Here is an 18605-nt window from a genome sequence, read left to right on the forward strand (position 1 = left end):
GCATGGTAGCCACACAATATAGCATTGTGTATAAGTCCTGGGGGCATCTGAGTACCGGTAGACCTGCTTGTCTTATCGGAAAGGGGGCTGCTAAAGGTGAAGAACACAGAAGCTAACTATAGTGTCTGACCACCTGCGCTAGGGGTAAGTGTGACACCCTAGAAAAATAGTGTCTAGGAATCCACTTTGCTAATAGGATCACCGTAATAAAAGCTAAATAATATACAAAAGGATTTATCTTTTTGACATTAAAAAAACATGCAACAATATATTTGATTTAAGTGTTTGGGTTCAGGTACACTTGAATAGCACAAGGCAAACTCTATCATCATCACAATTCTGCTATTATAAACCATAACCTAGCACGGCCTAAAATTCAAAATGATAAAGCATTGTAGTATAACAAAGGGATGGAAACAATAGCAGCTCAATAATCTAGTCTTTCCTGTATTCTGCAGTGAGCTTCTGGAATGTAGTCTGGAGAACCCAGCTCACTGTGTCTGGGCACTAATGCTATTTGTACACAGTGAAAATACATTATAGTTTATCTCTTTTCTATTCAAGGTAAGTCCTAATCCTTTGTATTTAGGACTATTTTAGGCCATATTTTGTCACAGCACTCCCCTCCCTTTAACTTTCCACTAATAAAACATGAAGCCACTGCATCCCATTGCTTTTGCAAGGAGCAATCTATAAAGACAATCAACTCCTGAGCTCCGTATCTTTTCATCCAATGGAGGATAAAACTGTGCCCCATGCCTATCCTATGAGTGTTGAGTATGAGTTTGCTAATCCAACAAGGATATTTGATCAAAACTTTGGTGAAGGTAAGCAGGAAAAAGTTACAATTTATTTTTATCCAAATGCAATGGTTGAATTATAAAAGGAGAATTGATAACAATGTTTAAGACTGTGAAGCTATTTTATTCATTTAACAGACCCATTGAGAAAATCTAGAGTAGTGGTCGTAATCAAAAAACACAGCACAATAAAGATGTGCAATAAAAAGCACCATAAAGTGAGCACTAACATTTTGTTTACTGCTGTCAGACAAATGCTGGAGTTTGATATGTTATACACATTTTGTCTTATGCCGCGTACACACCATCACTTTATGTGATGAAAAAAAATGACGTTTTTAAAAACGTCACTTTAAATGACTGTGTGTGGGGGAAAACGTCGTTTTATGTCTTCTGAAAAACGACAAAAAAAAATTGAAGCATGCTTCAATTTTATGTGTCGTTTTTCAAAACGTTAGTTTTTACTTCACAGAAAATGTCGTTTTTTTTCATCACATAAAGTGATGGTGTGTATGCGGCATTATTCACTAGCTGTCAGGGATTTTTTTCCCCCCTATTAAGTATTATGTTTCAAACCAAAATACAGTTCAGAATTTTTTTATTACTCATGTTCATAGCAAAGAGTATTATGCCGGCATGAAAAAAATGTCGTTTTAAAAAAATTATCGTGTGGGGGTTTCACATCATTTTTCGGGTTCTGAAAAACGACAAAAACAAAATTCGAACATGCTGCATTTTTAAACAACGTTTAAAACTATGTCGTTTTTCGGGTTGTAAAAAATGATCGTGTGTGGGCTAAAACGACGTTAAAAACCCGCGCACGCTCAGAAGCAAGTTATGAGACGGGAGCGCTCATTCTGGTAAAACTAGCGTTCATAATGGAGTAAGCACATTCATCACGCTGTAACAGACAGAAAAGCGCGAATCGTCTTTTACTAACACGGAATCAGCTAAAGCAGCCCCAAGGGTGGCGTCATCCGCATGGAACTTCCCCTTTATAGTGCCGTTGTACGTGTTGTACGTCACCGCGCTTTACGATGGTGTGTGGGCAACGTCGTTTTAATGATGAAGTTGGAAAAACTTAGGTTTTTCTACATGCCGAAAAACATTGTTTTTTCATGCCGAAAAATGATCGTGTGTACACGGCATTAAAGTTAGACAGTTTTCATTGGATTGCTTACTGTGAGCAGCTGATCTGATTAGTTGTCTCAGAATGCTACACACTATTGTTGGAATAAGATGGTTATTTATAACCTGCAGTATTAGAGTATCTCAAAATGTGGAATTTTGAAAAATTTTGAAATTCTTGTAATTTACAATCCCGTACCTCTTCTTTTACTGCTTGGTGTTGAGTTGCCCCTTAAAATTAACCTGTTCTCATAACTTCTAAGACGCTGAATAAAGGAATAATGGACTTTGTAGGCACGTATAAAAATATATATAACACTTTTTAATAATTCACATAAAATACATACATACACATCACATAATATATGTGGTAAAGCAATATGGGACACAGTGGTTTGATCCTAGAGGTAGAACTTAGTTAATATTTCCTGTGTGGCAACATTGAGGAAATTCCCAAACTGAGATGTAGGGTGCCTCTTGGTAGTTCCCACAGTCCTCATAGAATAAAAATAATTGCTTGCTTTACATGTTTCGCGACCTGGATGTTGCTTCTTCAGGAGATTTGATAATTCTAGTTGGAGAAACATACTCAAAATTAAAATACATTATAAATATTGACATGGTGGTACAGGTGTGTGTATGTGTGTGTATGAACTCACCAATGATATGGTTCTTAACCACTTCAGCCCCGGAAGAATTTACCCCCTTCCCTTCCAGAGCACTTTTTGCGATTCGGCACTGCGTTGCTTTAACTGACAATTGCGCGGTCGTGGGACATTGCGCCCAAACAAAATTTACGTGCTTTTTTTCCCACAAATAGAACTTTCTTTTGGTGAGATTTGATCACCTCTGCAGTTTTTATTTTTTGCGCTATAAACCAAAATAGAGCGACAATTTTGAAAAAAATTCAATATTTTTTACTTTTTGCTATAATAAATATCCCCAAAAAAATCTATAAACATTTATTTTTTCCTCAGTTTAAACCAGTGGTTCTCAACCTGGGGGTCGGGACCCCCTTGGGGGTCAAATGATGATTTGCCAGGGGTCACCAAATCCTGGGCTGTTCCTGAAGCCCACACTGTTCTCCTAGGAAGGGAGATAAGAGAGGAAGGAACAAAGAAAAAGGGATAGAAAAGAAAAAAAGAGAGCAAGAAAGACAGTTAAGCCTGTACACACGACCGAGGAACTCGACGGGCGAAACACATCGTTTTCCTCGTCGAGTTCCTTGTTAGGCTGTCGAGGAACTCGACAAGGCAAGTTTCTCCATTCCCGTCGAGGAAAAAGAAGAAATGTTATCAAGGGGTCACGGCACTAGGGGGTTGAAAACCACTGGTTTAAACCGATATGTATTCTACTACATATTTTTGGTAAAAAGGATAGTTTTATTGCTTTTTTTTACTAGTAATACTAGTAAATCTGCGATTTTTATTGCGACCGTGACATTGCAACAGACACAATTGGACAATTTTGACACATTTTTGGGACCATTCACATTTATACAGCGATTAATGCTATAAAACTGCACTGATTACTGTAAAAAATGTGACTGACAGGGAAGGGGTCAACACTAGGGGGCGCTGAATGGGTTAAATATGTTCCCTAGTGTGTGATTCTAACTGTAGGGGGAGCGGACTCACAAAGGGGAGGAGACCGATGTGTGTTCCTCTGTACTGGAAACACAACATCAGGCTCCTCACCTCTGACAGGACGTGGATCTGTGTGTTCACACACACATATGTCCACGGTCCTGCCGTGATTTTGGCAATCGCGGGTGCTCGGCAGACATCGTGGCCTCACGCACCACGGGTGCGCGCACCCCCTAGACAGCCGGGAAGCCCAGGATGTTATATGACGTCCACCCAGGATAGGAGATCCCATCTGTGGACATCATATGACAATGGGCGGTAGGGAAGTGGTTAAACAAATGATCTTAACGCTCACATATACCGGAAACAATGACCGCAAGACAACCCCCTCCAATTGGGGATGACAACTAGGGACACCAAGGCCAAGCAATGGGCACAGATGTTGGGATGTGGGGATGTACACGTAAACTTGGTATAAAGGGTATAACAGTAAATACTACTTTAATTAAAGTTGGGTGCTGTGTTGCCCCTTAAAAGTAACCTGTTCTTTTTTTTTTTTTTTTTTTTTTCAAAAAAGAATGTTTATTTACTCTTCAGCAAACACAATAACAGGACAAACGGCCCAATGGCCAACTCAGGGAACAGAACATTCATGTGAGACATATATATGCGGACGCAGCCGCTGCAGTGTATATGGTAAGCACCGATAGAAGAGTTAGAGGAATTGCTGTAAGTCATCTATACATTTTAGCCCTTCAATATGTAACCACATGGTGTCATATGATCCTGCTCTCATCTGCCGTGTTCTGGGGTGTAGGTACGTCTCACGCATCATTTCTACAGTGTTCCAAATACGTTTGGTGGTGTACTCTGGCGGGGATGTGAGATAAGTTCCCCAGGAAGCCCCGGGCCCCGTGGGTGTAACAAGATGTGGTAGAACACGCGTGGTCTACCTATTCGTTCCGTGGATGGCCAGGTCTCCGTGTTTATCTGTTGCTTAACTCTGTGGGTAGTGTCCTATGGCTTAGGGGCTATTCCATGGGTGTGTACCTATTCCCACGAACTGTAGGTTTGGGGGGGGGTGGGGGAAGCTTGGGGGGGACATTGGGGGGGGGGGGGCACCAGACGGGGCATGCCTCGAGTTACGGCTTGACAGGGTGCTGTGCGGTGGGGGCTTTTATTCAGGTTCAACGAGTCATAGCTGCGGCATAGTCGGTCGTCGAAGTGTAGTGTTTCCAACAGGCCCACGTTTCAATAAATCGTGTGGGATTGTCATGGGCTTGATGGATTAGGTCCTCCATCTCCATTGTTTTCTGGATCCTCTGGAACCAGTCAGCTATAGAGGGGGGATGTTTGGAGAGCCATTTGCTTGGGATGCACATTCGTGCGGCGTTCACCATGTGCATGGCTAATGAACGGCAGTATCCCCTCGGGAGTGTCTGAGCATGGTGGAGGAGGTATTGCGCAGGCGTGAAATCTAGTGTGTCAGTGGTTACCTGGGTAATGACCTTGTGGACCTCCGTCCAGTAGGCTGAGAGTGATGGACAAGTCCACCACATGTGGAGAAACGAGCCAGTCTCTCGATGGCATCTCCAACAGACCTTTGGAAGGGAAGGGTCGATTCTGTGTAGTTTAAGCTGGGTTTTGTACCAACGGGAGATGAGTTTGTAAGCGTTTTCCTGGACTTGAACGTTAATCGAGCCTTTGTGGGCCATTCTATATACCGATTCCCATTCTGCCTTCGTGAGGTCGAGTGATAAATCACTCTCCCACTGCTGGTTGGCCCAGTGCTGTTTGGAGGAGTGCGTGGAGAATAACAGGCCGTATATTGTGGAAATGAGGTGTCTCTGTGGTCTCTCGGTGGAGCAGAGCTTTTCGAACGGGGAGCAAGGTCTAGACCAAATGGAGCTCGGGGCTGTCCTGTCTAGGAAGTGTCGGATTTGTATGTAGGTCCAGAACGGGAAGCTCTCTTTGTCCATTTTGGTGGCTAGTTCCTCCTGAAGCAGGAGTTTTCCTGCGGCGAAGAACTGTCCCGCCTGGACTGTAGGGTGTGGCCACCCATCCCTCAGGAAGGCCGTGTGCATGCCCGGGGGGAAGTCGGGGTTCAGTCTGAGGGGGGTTAACGGGCCGCATCTGTCTGATAGTTTGTGTTTGGAACAAGCCTCCCGGAAGGCTCGTAGGGAGGGGGGTATGAGGGGGTGAGCTTTACATGTGGGTGGGGTGCTATCTTGCGAGGACCATGGCAGGTGCGTTAGCGGGACCTGGGAGAAAGCTTGTGTAACCTGTTCTTATAACTTATAATACAAACCAGCATAAGGGGATACAAGTAGACATCACAAGGTGCTGTTACATGACAGTAAAAAAGGGAAGTCGCGCTAATTAAAATGAATATAAATAAAGTGAAACACCAGTGATTAGTGAAAATAAACAGTTCGTGAAAATAAACAATTCTATGTATGATGATAAACACCCTCAATAGGGTAGGTGCATATTGTGAATAACTACTGAATGGCATAAATGTCTCTTCAGTTTAGTATGGGCAAATTGACAGTCCAGACAAGCCAAGCGGTTATAAAGCAGTCCACAGGTGTAGTGATGAAAGGAATCCTTAGGTAACAGTGATAACGACCACTCTGTGTTCAGAACAAACAGGAGACCTCAACCACAAATAATACTGACTCTTACCAGAATTCAGTAAATAATAAGCATAAAGACAAATCCAGCAGCAGCCCACAAGATTATCTTCAACCAGCGGTATCCATACACTAGTATACACCATTGGAATCCAGACTCCATAGATACAAAGGAAACACCAAAAGAGGGATATAGCGTAATACTGCGCTGGTTTATTGTAACATAGAGCAGCTAAATGCTTACTTACATTTGCAGTGATAAAATAGGCATCAAGCGGACATAAAATAGGTAGCAGAGTAAAAAAACACAGCCTACCCTATTGAGGGTGTTTATCATCATACATAGAATTGTTTATTTTCACGAACTGTTTATTTTCACTAATCACTGGTGTTTCACTTTATTTATATTAATTTTAATTAGCGCGACTTCCCTTTTTTACTATGTTTGTTTGTGCTGTATGGCACACTTAAGACGCGGCTGATAACACATGTTTGCACTATATGTTGGGTCTGCGCAACAATATTTTCTTTTTTCTATTGCTGTTACATGACAGTAACTTATTAAAATCCCTCTTCTCCTATTGAGCAGTATACAATTTTGCTTAAAGTGGATGTAAACCCACTCTCATCCTTTCTAAACTACTGCCATAGTGCTGATCTATAAGGATATAGATGCCTCCTGCATGTATCCTTACCTGTCAAATGTTTCCCCTCTGTCTGTAATAAGAACTGAAAAACTGCAGATTCTGTGGGTGGATCTGTTGTCTGGAGCTCGGTGGGGGGAGTCGTGATGTCAGTAGACTCCCCGCCTTCCTCTACACTCCCCTTGTCAACATGCATTTTTTCCTGTGTATTCCTTACACTAAATTCTGGTATGATCACTAACATCCAGTCAAAATCCAGAAAAGTAACCACATGACTTCAGAAAAGGAGTGGGGGTGGGAATTAAAAAATAATGCCTGTCTCCGGGCTAGTGCATGAGATATGTAAATAACCTGTCACTCACAGCAAGGGGCGGAACGGACTAAGGTTTTTCTCTGTAAGTCCATTTTATTTCACTAAACAATAAAAGAGGATTGCTCAGAGCTGGATTAACTCTGTGTGGCAAGACTGGGCACAGATGATAGGAAAGCTTATACTGTACATTGTGACATCCAAAAGAAAAAATGATAATTCAGGTTTGTACAATGTGACATCACAAAAAAACATAATTCAGGTTTACATCCACTTTAATGGGATGTGACAGCGGCACATAGTGGTTGCTGGGAAATGCAGAGAGGAAATGTTAAAAAAAAAGTAGTCCTATGTACTGGCACTCAAAGAGCCCTAAAGGGCAACTCAGAACTGAGCAGTAAAGAAAATGTAGGCGATAAAAACTTATACATAATACAAATGTTTAAAAATGTTCTGTTTAATGACCAGTTTATTCAGTTTATATTCAAAATGCTACCCTCCTGTGTGGCCCACCAGCCTCCTATTCCCTGTGGACAAGGGCCCAGATTCTCAACCGAGATACGACGGCGTATCTCCAGATACGCCGTTGTATCTCTGCTTTGAGCCGTCGTATCTATGCGACTGATTCTTAGAATCAGTTACGCATAGATATCCATTAGATCCGACAGGCGGAAGTCTCTTACACCGTTGGATCTAAACTGCATTTTTTTTTTGACCGCTAGGTGTCGCTTCCGTCGAATTCCGCATCGAGTATGCAAATTAGCTAGATACGCGAATTCCCGAACGTACGTGCGGCCAACTCAGTAAAGTTCCGACGTTTACGCTGGGCTTTTCCCGGCGTATAGTTGCCCCTGCTATATGAGGCGCAGCCAATGTTAAGTATGGCCGTCGTTCCCGCGTCGAAATTTGAAAAAGTTACGTAGTTTGCGTAACTCGTCCGTGAATGGGGCTGGACGTCATTTATGTCAAAACCAGTACGTCCTTGCGGCTTATTAGGAGCAATGCACACTTGGAGATTTCCACGGACGGCGCATGCCCTGTTCGTGAAAAACGTCAATCACGTCGGGTCACAGTAGATTAACATAAAACACGCCCCCCCCTTCCACATTTGAATTAGGCGGGCTTACGCCCGCCGATTTACGCTACGCCGCCGCAACTTACGGAGCAAGTGCTTTGAGAATACAGCACTTGCCCGTGTAAGTTGCGGCAGCGTAACGTAAATCAGATACGTTATGCAGCCGCTAAGATACGCCAGTCTACGAGAATCTGGCCCAAGGTTCATAAAATTCAAAAACAATTGGGTGATCTTTAAGAATTTAGTACAGTAATGCCTCGTTTCCACTGAGCAGATCGGTTCGGGTCGCTTAGAATGGAACAGGTTAGAATGGTCCGGTCAATTCTGCAGAGCATTTCCACTGCAAATCGGACCATCCGGGACCATGCAAGGTTTAGAAAAAAAGCCTAGCACGTCCACCAATCAGTGAGATGTTTTTGTAGGTCCGCCCTAATGGAACCGTTCCATTCTCTATGGCCCCACATCTGAAGCAGGACCCAGAATGGTCCGGTACGGTTCGCTTTTATGGCACACTTTCATAATGGAAACACCCAAAAAAGCGCACCGAACCGATCCGCTCAGTGGAAAAGAGGCATTAGTTATCAGGAGGATGTATGAGGAGCTGGGAACAAATGCTCATTAAACCTCTATATTTCACAGATTGAAGCTGATGGCTGATCAAAAGAATGAGTTTCCTTCAGTTCTTGATGTTTTTCGAGCCTAGACTACAAAAAAAACATCTAATAAATCTGTATTTATGTTGCAACATGCAGGCAGCTGGACCCAAATGATGGCATGGAACCATATTGCCTTGCAACAGCGGTTCAGGCTCGATGGAGGTGGTACAAATTTATATAGAGAATGTTTTCATGGTATACATTAGGCTCCATAATAACAACTGAGCATCATTTAAATTCCAGTGAGTATCATAGTAGCGGACTACGTGCACCCTAATAACATTGAACTTTTTATTGCAGCTTGCACCTGGTAACTGCGGCTGGAGAGGGGGTATAAATAGATAAACAGCTGCTCTGTTTCTGATTGTCCGCTGGCATAGATAGGGCCAGGGCAATGACATTTTATCATGATGACTTTGCATTCTTTAAATATAACATCTATCTAGTCCAAATGAAATTAGAGCAGACTTGTGTATTGTATATAAACTGTTGTAACCCCTATCTTCTAAAACATGCTGGTTTACAACAAGTTGCATTTACTCCATAGCAAACATCATTGACAATCAACAGCGTGATTCAAATACAGAAGGTTCCAGTTTTAAAGAAAAACCTGTCATAAAAGAAATATGTAAGCTGACATTTTTACCTTCTGCTTCCAATGCTAGCTGCCTGGATGTTACACCATATTACCAAAAGTATTAGGACCCTTGCCTTTACACACACATTGGGCCGGATTCATGTAGGAGATACGACGGCGTATCTCCAGATACGCCGTCGTATCTCTGAGTTGCGGCGTCATATCTATGCGCCTGATTCATAGAATCAGTTACGCATTGATTTCCCTAAGATCCGACTGGTGTAAGTGTCTTACACCGTCGTATCTTAGGCTGCATATTTACGCTGGCCGCTAGGTGACGCTTCCGTCGATTTACGCGAGGAATATGCTAATTAGGTAGCTACGCCGATTCACAAACGTACGTACGTCGGCGCTATTTTTTTACGTCATTTACGTTAGGCTTTTTCGGCGTAAGGTTGCTCCTGCTATTATGAGGCGTACGCAATGTTAAGTGTGGACGTCGTTCCTGCGTCGAATTTTGAAATGTTTACGTCGTTTGCGTAAGTCGTTCGCGAATAGGGCTGTACGTAAGTTACGTTCACGTCTAAAGCATTGACGATTTACAGCGGAATTTCAAGCATGCGCACTGGGATTCTTTCACGAATGGCGCATGCCCTGTTAGTAAAAAACTTAAAAAAACACGGGGTCAACATCAATTTAAATAAAACACGCCCACATCATCCCCATTTGAATTAGGCGGGCTTACGCCGGACCACATACGTTACGCCGCCGCGCAAGTTCTTTATGAATACGGAACTTGCGCCCTAATTTACGGCGGCGTAACGTATCAGAGAAAACGTTATGCCCGCACATCATTACGCTGGGCTACCTGAATCCGGCCCATTAACTTTAAAGGCATCCCAGTCTTAGTCCGTAGGGTTCAATATTGAGTTGGCCACTCTTTGCAGCTATAACAGCTTCAAGTCTTCTGGGAAGGCTGTCCACAAGGTTTAGGAGTGTCTATGGGAATGTTTGACCATTCTTCCAGAAGAGCATTTGTGAGGTCAGGCACTTATGTGGACAAGAAGGCCTGGATCGCAGTCTCCACTCTAATTCATCCTAAAGGTGTTCTATCGGGCTGAGGTTAGGACTCAAGCCAGTCAAGTTCCTCCACCCCCAAACTTGCTCATCCATGTCTATATGGACCTTGCTTTGTGCACTGGTCCAAATCATTTGGTGGAGGGGTCATTATGGTGTAGGGTTGTTTTTCAGAGATTGAGCTTGGCCCCTTAGTTCTAGTGAATAGAACTCTTAAGGCGTCAGCATACCAAGACATTTTGGACAATTTCATGCTCCCAACTTTGTGAGAACAGTTTAGGGATGGCCCCTTCCTGTTTCAACATGACTGCACACCAGTGCACAAAGCAAGGTCCATAAAAACATGGATGAGCGAGTTTGGGGTGGAGGAACTTGACTGGCCTGCACAGAGCCAGGGATGGACTGGCCATCGGGACTACCAGGAGATTCCCGGTGGGCCGATGGTTTTGTGGCTGCTCGGAGGTCCGCAGCAATCTACCCGTCAATCGCCGACAGCTGGCACCTAACGGGTAGATCGAGATTTAGCCAGCTGAGTAGCAGAAAGGGTGTGTAATAAGTTCTCTCTCATGTCACGCTGCAGCTGCTCTCCATCCCCAGGCGGCCCCTCCTCTCTTCTCGTCCATTCCCATTTGCTTGTGACATCATCTGGGATAGACGAGAAGAGAGGAGGGGCCGCTGGGGAGCGGGGAGCAGCCGCAGCGTGACATGAGAAAGAACTTATTACACACTCTTCCTGCTACTTTGAATGCTGGCTGGTAAACAATGTGCCATGTGCCCTGATGTACTATGTGCCCTGTGCCAGGTGTCCTGATGTGCCCTGTGCCCTGATGTACTATGTGCCCTGATGTGCACTCTGCCACGTGTCCTGATGTGCCCTGTGCCCTGATGTGCTATGTGCTCTGATGTGCCCTGCGCTCCATGCCCTGATGTGCTCCATGCCCTGATGTGCTATGTGCCCTGATGTGCTATGTGCCCTGTGCCCCATGTCCTGATGTGCCCTGTGCCCTGATGTGCTATGTGCCCTTATGTGCTCTGTGCCCTGATGTGCTATGTGCCCTGATGTACTATGTGCCCCGTGGTGCTATGTTCCTTGATGTGCTATGTGCCCCCTGTCCTGTTGTTCTATGTGCCCCGTGCCCTGATGTGCTGTGCCCTGTACCCTAATGTGCTGTGCCCTGATCTGCATTCATGGCAATGGGGAAGCTGCAGATGGGCATTAATCGAGCTGCATTGATGGGCAATGGTGAGGCTGTGGATGGGCATTGATCAAGCTGCATTAATGGGCAATTATGAAGCTGTAGATGGGCATTGATCAAGCTGCATTGATGGGCAATTTTGAGGCTGCAGGTGTGCATTAATGGGTACTGACCCTTATTTTGCTTCAAAGTTCTTTATTTAAAATTTAAGGTTTTTCCCTGAAACTTTCCTCTTAAAATGAAGGTGCGTGTTATACGCCTGTGCGTGTTATTAAATGCCGATAAATACGGTAGTTTAAATGTTGAATATGCATTTTCAGTTTTTTATTTTTAAAAAGGTCCGTAAGTGCAAGCACTGTGAAAAATTGTCTATTTGGCACTTCTTCCTATGCTGGTTTCAAAGCTTTACTATTCACTGTACATTCACTGCATATCTTCTATGCAGCAAATATACTGTACATAGAAATCAGACTGAGCTGTCTGGGGATGAGTCATTTGAAGGAAGTATCTGTAAACAGTGAGACTAATGCCGCGTACACACGATCATTTTTCGGCATGAAAAAAAATACATTTTTCAGCATGTCCAAAAAACTACGTTTTTCCAACTTCATCATTAAAAACTACGTTGACCACACACCATCGTTTTAAAAAAATGATGAACAAAGTGCGGTGACGTACAACACGTACAACGGCACTCTAAAGGGGAAGTTCTATTCGCCTTTGGGCTGCTTTAGCTGATTCCGTGTTAGTAAAAGACGATTCACGCTTTTCTGTCTGTTACAGCGTGATGAATGTGCTTACTCGGTAGTTTTACCAGAACGAGCGCTCCCGTCTCATAACTTGCTTCTGAGAATGCGCAGGTTTAAAGCGTCGTTTTAGCCCACACACGATAATTTTTTACAACCCGAAAAATGAAATTTTTTAAAACAAAGTTTTTCAGAAGCCGGAAAATGATGTGTAGCCCACACACGATCATTTTAAATGACGTTTTTAAAAACGTTTTTTTCATGCCGAAAAATGATCGTGTGTACGCGGCATCAGAAATGGGAAAAGGAGTTAAAAAATATTTCTATAGGATTACATATTTATCAGAATTTAATCTTGACCATAATAAATAAAATAAAAAAAAACATGTATCAAAGCTCCTAAACAACAAAATGATATTCCTCATTTATCAAGGTCCAGTGCAGATCTTGCGTTGGTGGGAGACTAGCGTTCCCGCTTGTTATTTTTGACACGCGATTAACACGTATGTCATGCATAAGGAAGCCCATTCACTTTAATGTGCGTATGTGCTTTTGTCATCCAAAAAAAGGCTCTTGCTACCTTTTGGGTGACATGCTTTACGCTATTTTTAAAAGCGCATATTGCTGTAGCACCCTGGTGTTTAGGCAGGATTGCTCTTAAATTTACCTGCCAGGTAAAGCGGCCTTGGCTAATTGTTGAGGATCATTTAATTTCACTCTAAGTCTGTAATTGCTGTACTTTTCTCTTTTGCTACTAGGTGGCAGGGTACCTGTGGCATTAGATATGAAAAGGGCAATGCAAGGCCAGATTATGGGTATATAGGGGATCCCAGCCAATGGGCAGGGGTTTTCTTAAATCCCTTGGCCTGCTGGGAGAACCTATATGTTTGGGTGGAGTCAGGTGATCGCTGTTCTGTGCCTCTAGGACAGCTGTCTGAGTGAATGTGTGTTGTATTGCCTGGGCTGCTAGGCCAGAGATTGGGTCTATCCTGGGCACATCTGGCTGCTAGGCTGTCTGAGGGCCTATCCAGAAGCAAGAGAGCAGCTCAGGGTTGGGATTGCAGCTTGCAGTCCAACCAGAAGTGATGGTTCTGCCGGCCGGAGAACCTGTCGTGGTCAGAGGTAGAGGGGAAGCTGTCGCCAGTAAGGGACTATCCGCCTAATTACCAGGGACCACAGTGAGTAACTGAAGCAAGTACCGGAGTAGTATTCTCACCAACTGGGGACAGTAAAGAATCGGGAAACTTCAGTGGGTATCAAGCCAGGGAACCAGCCAGTGGAGGTGATGCTTGTGGAGCAGCCTTGTGTGTCAAGCCAGGGACCAATCATGCCAGTAGGGTGAAGCTTGAGTACCAAGCTAGGGACCCAGCAGAGAGATCGGGGTGACGCTTGAGGAAAATACTACCGTGAAGATTGGAGGAGCTCAGGGGATTCAGTGGCAGTGAATCATCTAGTCTAGAGAGAGACTGGAAGCTCAGTTGGCTAAAGAACTGCGAGGGGCGATTGTAGTGAAGGTAAAGAAACTATTAAGCTTTGTGTTAGGAACTGTTAAAGACTGTTGCCATAGGAGACAGCATTCCTATGCATGCAGATGTGGCTTCTTGCTGGATGCCTTTCCCTGCATGGTTGTCTGCCAATCAATCTTACAACTAAGGCTGTCCTGGCCCTAACCCTCTCTCCCAAATTTCTGTTAAGAGAAACAAAATCTCTTTTGCATTCAAGAAGTGTCTGGCTCCCAATCAATCTTCCTTGCATTACACCCACTATGCCATGCAACCCACCATCTATGAAGGATGTCAGCTATCACTGGCCCTGGAGGTTCACATTAGACCAAAGGAAGCCTGGGACCTTGCTACATTGCCATGCGATTTTGTCATGGGACAATCACGGAAAAATTGCACCGGGTTTGAGATGTCATTAACATTAATAGCACCCAAAAATGTGTCACACGTTTTGCCAATATTTATTATTATTATTATTATTATTATTATTATTATACAGGATTTATATAGTGCCAACCAGGGCTCGAGTCCTGTGGGAACGTGTGGGAATGATGTCCCTGCACTTTTTTCACATCAGGAGCACTGTCCCCCTTGCAGGACTAGAGCATCCTCGAGCAGCCGAGCCGCTTGAGCCGATCCTTCACTAATCGGCGATGCCCAGCTTCGCCGCATAGTGAAGGACTCGATTCGAGTTACTGTCAGGGGCAGGCGAACCTTAGTAATGCTTTATGTTACTGGCCACTTCCTGTATATGGATTCATCGGGTAGTGTGCGGGTATTCTGTCACTTCCTCGATGCCGCAATGTCTCCTGGGAGCATTGTTCCCAGGAGACATTGCGGAGGCCTGCCGCGAGTTATCGCAGGATTTAGAATGAACTTGCGGTCTAGTAATTAAAGCGGATCTCCACCCTAAAGTGGAACTCCCGCTGATCGGAACCCTCCCCCCCTCCGGTCTCACATTTGACACCTTTCAGGGGGGTGCAGATACCTGTCTAAAGACAGGTATTTGCACCCACTTCCGGCCACAGTCTGCGGGAAGACTGCGGGCAGGGCGTCACCTCCCGTCCTCCCCCCCGTTGTGCTCTGTGAACATTCGGCTCCCAGAGCACAGCGGGAGCCAATCAGCAGGCGCAGCGCAACTCGCGAATGCGCCGTAGGGAACCGGGCAGTGAAGCCAGAGCGCTTCACTTCCTGGTTCCCTCACCAAGATGGCGGGGGGGGGGGCAGCAGAGGGACGAGCAAACGCTCGTCCTCTGCTGCGGACGGCGCTGGACTCCAGGACAGGTAAGTGTGCCGATATTAAAAGTCAGCAGCTGCAGTATTTGTAGCTGCTGACTTTTAATATTTTTTTTTCAGCGGACATCCTCTTTAAGCATATGAGCGTATCATTTTTTTTTTTTGGTGGGGGAGTGGATCTTGGGTGGGAGTTCCCACACTTTTTTCCCCAGGACTTGACCCCTGGTGCCAACAGTTTGCGCAGCGCTTTACAAAATGAGGGCAAATAGTACAGTTACAATACAAATTAATACAGGAGGAATCAGAGGGCCCTGTTATTAGAATCGTGACGATTCTGCCCGAGATTTCAAGTCGCTTAATACGAATGGGGCTTAAAACAGTTCTCTGACCACTGTATTTTATATATCTGTATTGCATTTTGCTATTGAATTGTCAGTAATGTCAATATAAAAACATTATTACTCTCTCAGGCCTGGCAAAGGTTGATCATATGCCAATACATGTCTTAAAACCAATGGTACATTTTTATTCTATATTATATGGTATAATTTATACTGCAAAAATCTATACATTTGTCCACTTTTATTTCATTTATAGGTATAGCTTCAGAGGACCTACTCTGCCCAATATTATATCATGGCTATTATGTTCGACCCAGAAGAAATAAAACACATGACGGAGGCTTCTCTGAGGTTAGCTGGAACCAGAACAAATTCCAAGTCTTCCTCGATGTTTGCCATTTTCTTCCCGATGAGATCAATGTCCGTACTATTGACAACCTACTAGAGGTGACTGCCCAACACCCACAGAAGATAGACAGACATGGTTTTATCACCAGGACATTTAATAGAACATACATTCTACCCCTGGATGTGGACCCTCTACTAGTGAAAGCTAAGCTGTCTCATGATGGGATCCTCAGCATTGAAGCTCCCAAAAAAGGTGTAGATCTGAAAGAAGTGGTGAATACAGTGAAGATAGAAGTTGAGAAACCACCTTTGGCAGAAGAGACAACAACTGATAAATAAACAGATAGGAAGAGACACCTTTTAACCTGAAGTTATTTATTAACTGAAGCTATGAGTAATGTTTGACTTAACTGGGGCAACTTCTAAAAAAAAATCTGGGCTTCCAACTGATATAATTCAATGACTCATTGGCACTGGAACCTCTATATTTAAATTACCGTAATCGCTGTTAAGTGAGTGAGCGTAAAGGGTCCCAACACCGGCAGAATTATAGTTAATTCACCACTTAACAAATTTTCTTGTAAAGTCGTTTTCTATTGTAATAATGTCTGACATTACCTGTACCAATATTTGAGTGTTCAAAAGCCGTTTGCATTGTATTTGTCTAAAAGTAACTCTTCTTCCCTTATAGGTCTTTTGCCTATTTATTAAAACCTATTCCCAAAGTGTTTCTCGTGTTCAGGTACAGGGTTGGTAATCACTGGGAGAAGACAGAAGAACCCAGCGAACCAGCGGGTAGCACTACATTTGTACATGTCATGAATGAGTCTGCGTCTTTTAGCATCTACCACTGTGCATTTACACAAATCTTAAACAGTGCCAACATTCCATTATTTGGTTCATATTATAAAAATGACTAGCTTTCACTTGTGATGCCAGGTCCAGGGTGAGCTTTTACATTTCTGCCATGCTTTCTAAGCAGAAAATATAATTGAATGAAACTGCTGGTGATCTGGGATGGAGCCCCTCTTTTATTCAACTGCTCCCAGGAATGCAAAGTGTCGGGCCAAATGTCCTGTTTCTCTGCCAATGTTGTTAGTCTCTTTTTGTACTTGGTGCTGCTAAAGCAAACGGCTGATCTTCTTTTGTTTGGTATCTTTGGCAGCAATGGTGGGATTCTGAGATCACCCAGTTTCCCATTTATTAAACCAGACATATAAACATTGGTGGGTCCTGAGAAAATAAAATATTCCAGTGAAAACTGACCATTGCCCTGGGCAAAACCCCGGAATATAGGTGGAGGTAGGCTAATTGTTATTATAGTAATTACTGTTAGTCTGAATTAAGCTCTGGGCATAGGTGTGCGCAGCCTATTGCATTAGGGTGTGCACCCCAAAGCTCAAACACCCACTACCGATCACTCACCATGTTCATTCAGAAAGGGAAGGGGCTGATAAATACATATTTACCGGCCCCTTCCCTGGCAGGAGAGGAGAGGAGGGAAGCCGGAGGTGCTGCAGAGGGAAGGAGTGGGGGGCCAGGGCGGTAGGGGGAACCTGTGCTGCATAGAAAGATTAGGGTGTGCCTGGGCACACCCGGCACACCCTTCTGCGCACGCTAATGCCTCTGGGCCATAAGGCTTGTGCTGAAGGGTGACTGATATTGAACTTTGATCCACAGTTCAGTTTTTTTTTTTTTTTAAGAGAGCCTCTTAGGATGGAAACATGGCAGCTTACACTTTTGAAAAGGTGCAAGCTGATCTACTACTAAGCCTAACTCCATGTTTACTTTTTTTTTAACAGAAAAGTTTTTATTAATAAAAAAAAAAAAAAAAAACAGAAAGCAAATCAGCGAAACTGTGGTACAGCAAGGTTCAATATCTATAGGAGTATTACATACATATAATCATCATGATAGGTACAGAGTAACACACTAGAGGTAGATCTGAGCGGGTCTAGGTCGGGTTGTTGGACAGGGTGAAGGTCAGCTAGTTAGGCTGCAGGGCGGTAAGCCCTGTTTCAAACGAGGGGGGGATTGTGTGTCCTCCACATAGCTAGAGGAGAAGCACTTTGGATCCATGGGTCCTCCAAAAGAAAAAAAAAAAACAGTTACTAAACAGGAATTGCCCTAGTCGCCACCCACGACCCCCAGACTTTGTCGAATTTCTGGGGGCACTTGCGGCCCATATAGGTCAATTTGTAGAGAGGCAGTACGGAGTCCACCATTGTAAGCCTTTGAGCCACCGTTGGGGGGGTCGCCAGCTTCCATTGGCGTAGCAACGTTTTCCTGGCATAGAGACAGAGAAAGAATATTGGCAGACCCGTGTGAGTAGACTGTGTCACACCCTCTGTGATACCGAGAAGGAGAATCTTGGGATCCAGTGGTACCCGGAGCCCAGTAGCCGTGTTAATTTTCTCCACCACCCCTCCCAGTATCCTCGAATGACCAGACAATCCCATACGACATGATAAAACGTTCCCGTCTCCCTCTGACATTTAGGGCACCTGTCTGACTGTGTGCGGAATATCCTGGCAAGGCGCTGGGGGGTGTAATAGGCCCTGTGTAAGAACTTCAATTGGATAAACCTGTCTCTAGCAGATATGACCGTTGGTATGTATTGGACCAGCGCAGACTCCCAGTCCTCTTCTGAGAGGTCGGGGATGTCCGCTTTCCAGACTCGGTGGAGGGGAGAGTCCCCTTTTGAGTCTTCACATGTGAGTCGGAGTTAAGTGGAGGATACTATTCTATCG

At 44.2% G+C, this 18605-nt stretch overlaps 1 protein-coding gene across 1 annotated transcript; it reads left to right on the forward strand.

Moving 5' to 3' along the window:
* Positions 1–650: 650 nt before the first annotated feature.
* HSPB2 (heat shock protein family B (small) member 2) lies at positions 651–16582 on the forward strand. Its single transcript, XM_040325414.1, has 2 exons — positions 651–827; positions 15764–16582. The coding sequence occupies exons 1-2, from the start codon at positions 734–736 to the stop codon at positions 16192–16194; spliced, it is 525 nt and encodes a 174-aa protein (XP_040181348.1). The 5' UTR covers positions 651–733; the 3' UTR covers positions 16195–16582.
* The last annotated feature ends 2023 nt before the right edge of the window (positions 16583–18605 follow it).

Source organism: Rana temporaria, chromosome 10 (assembly GCF_905171775.1).
Source record: "Rana temporaria chromosome 10, aRanTem1.1, whole genome shotgun sequence".
Classification (NCBI taxonomy): domain Eukaryota; kingdom Metazoa; phylum Chordata; class Amphibia; order Anura; family Ranidae; genus Rana; species Rana temporaria.

Coding starts and splice junctions, on each gene's coding strand:
- HSPB2 (XM_040325414.1), top strand. CDS start 734: ATGGAGGATAAAACTGTGCCCCATGCCTATCCTATGAGTGTTGAGTAT. Junction 828..15,763: donor TGATCAAAACTTTGGTGAAG/GTAAGCAGGAAA, acceptor TTTCATTTATAG/GTATAGCTTCAGAGGACCTA.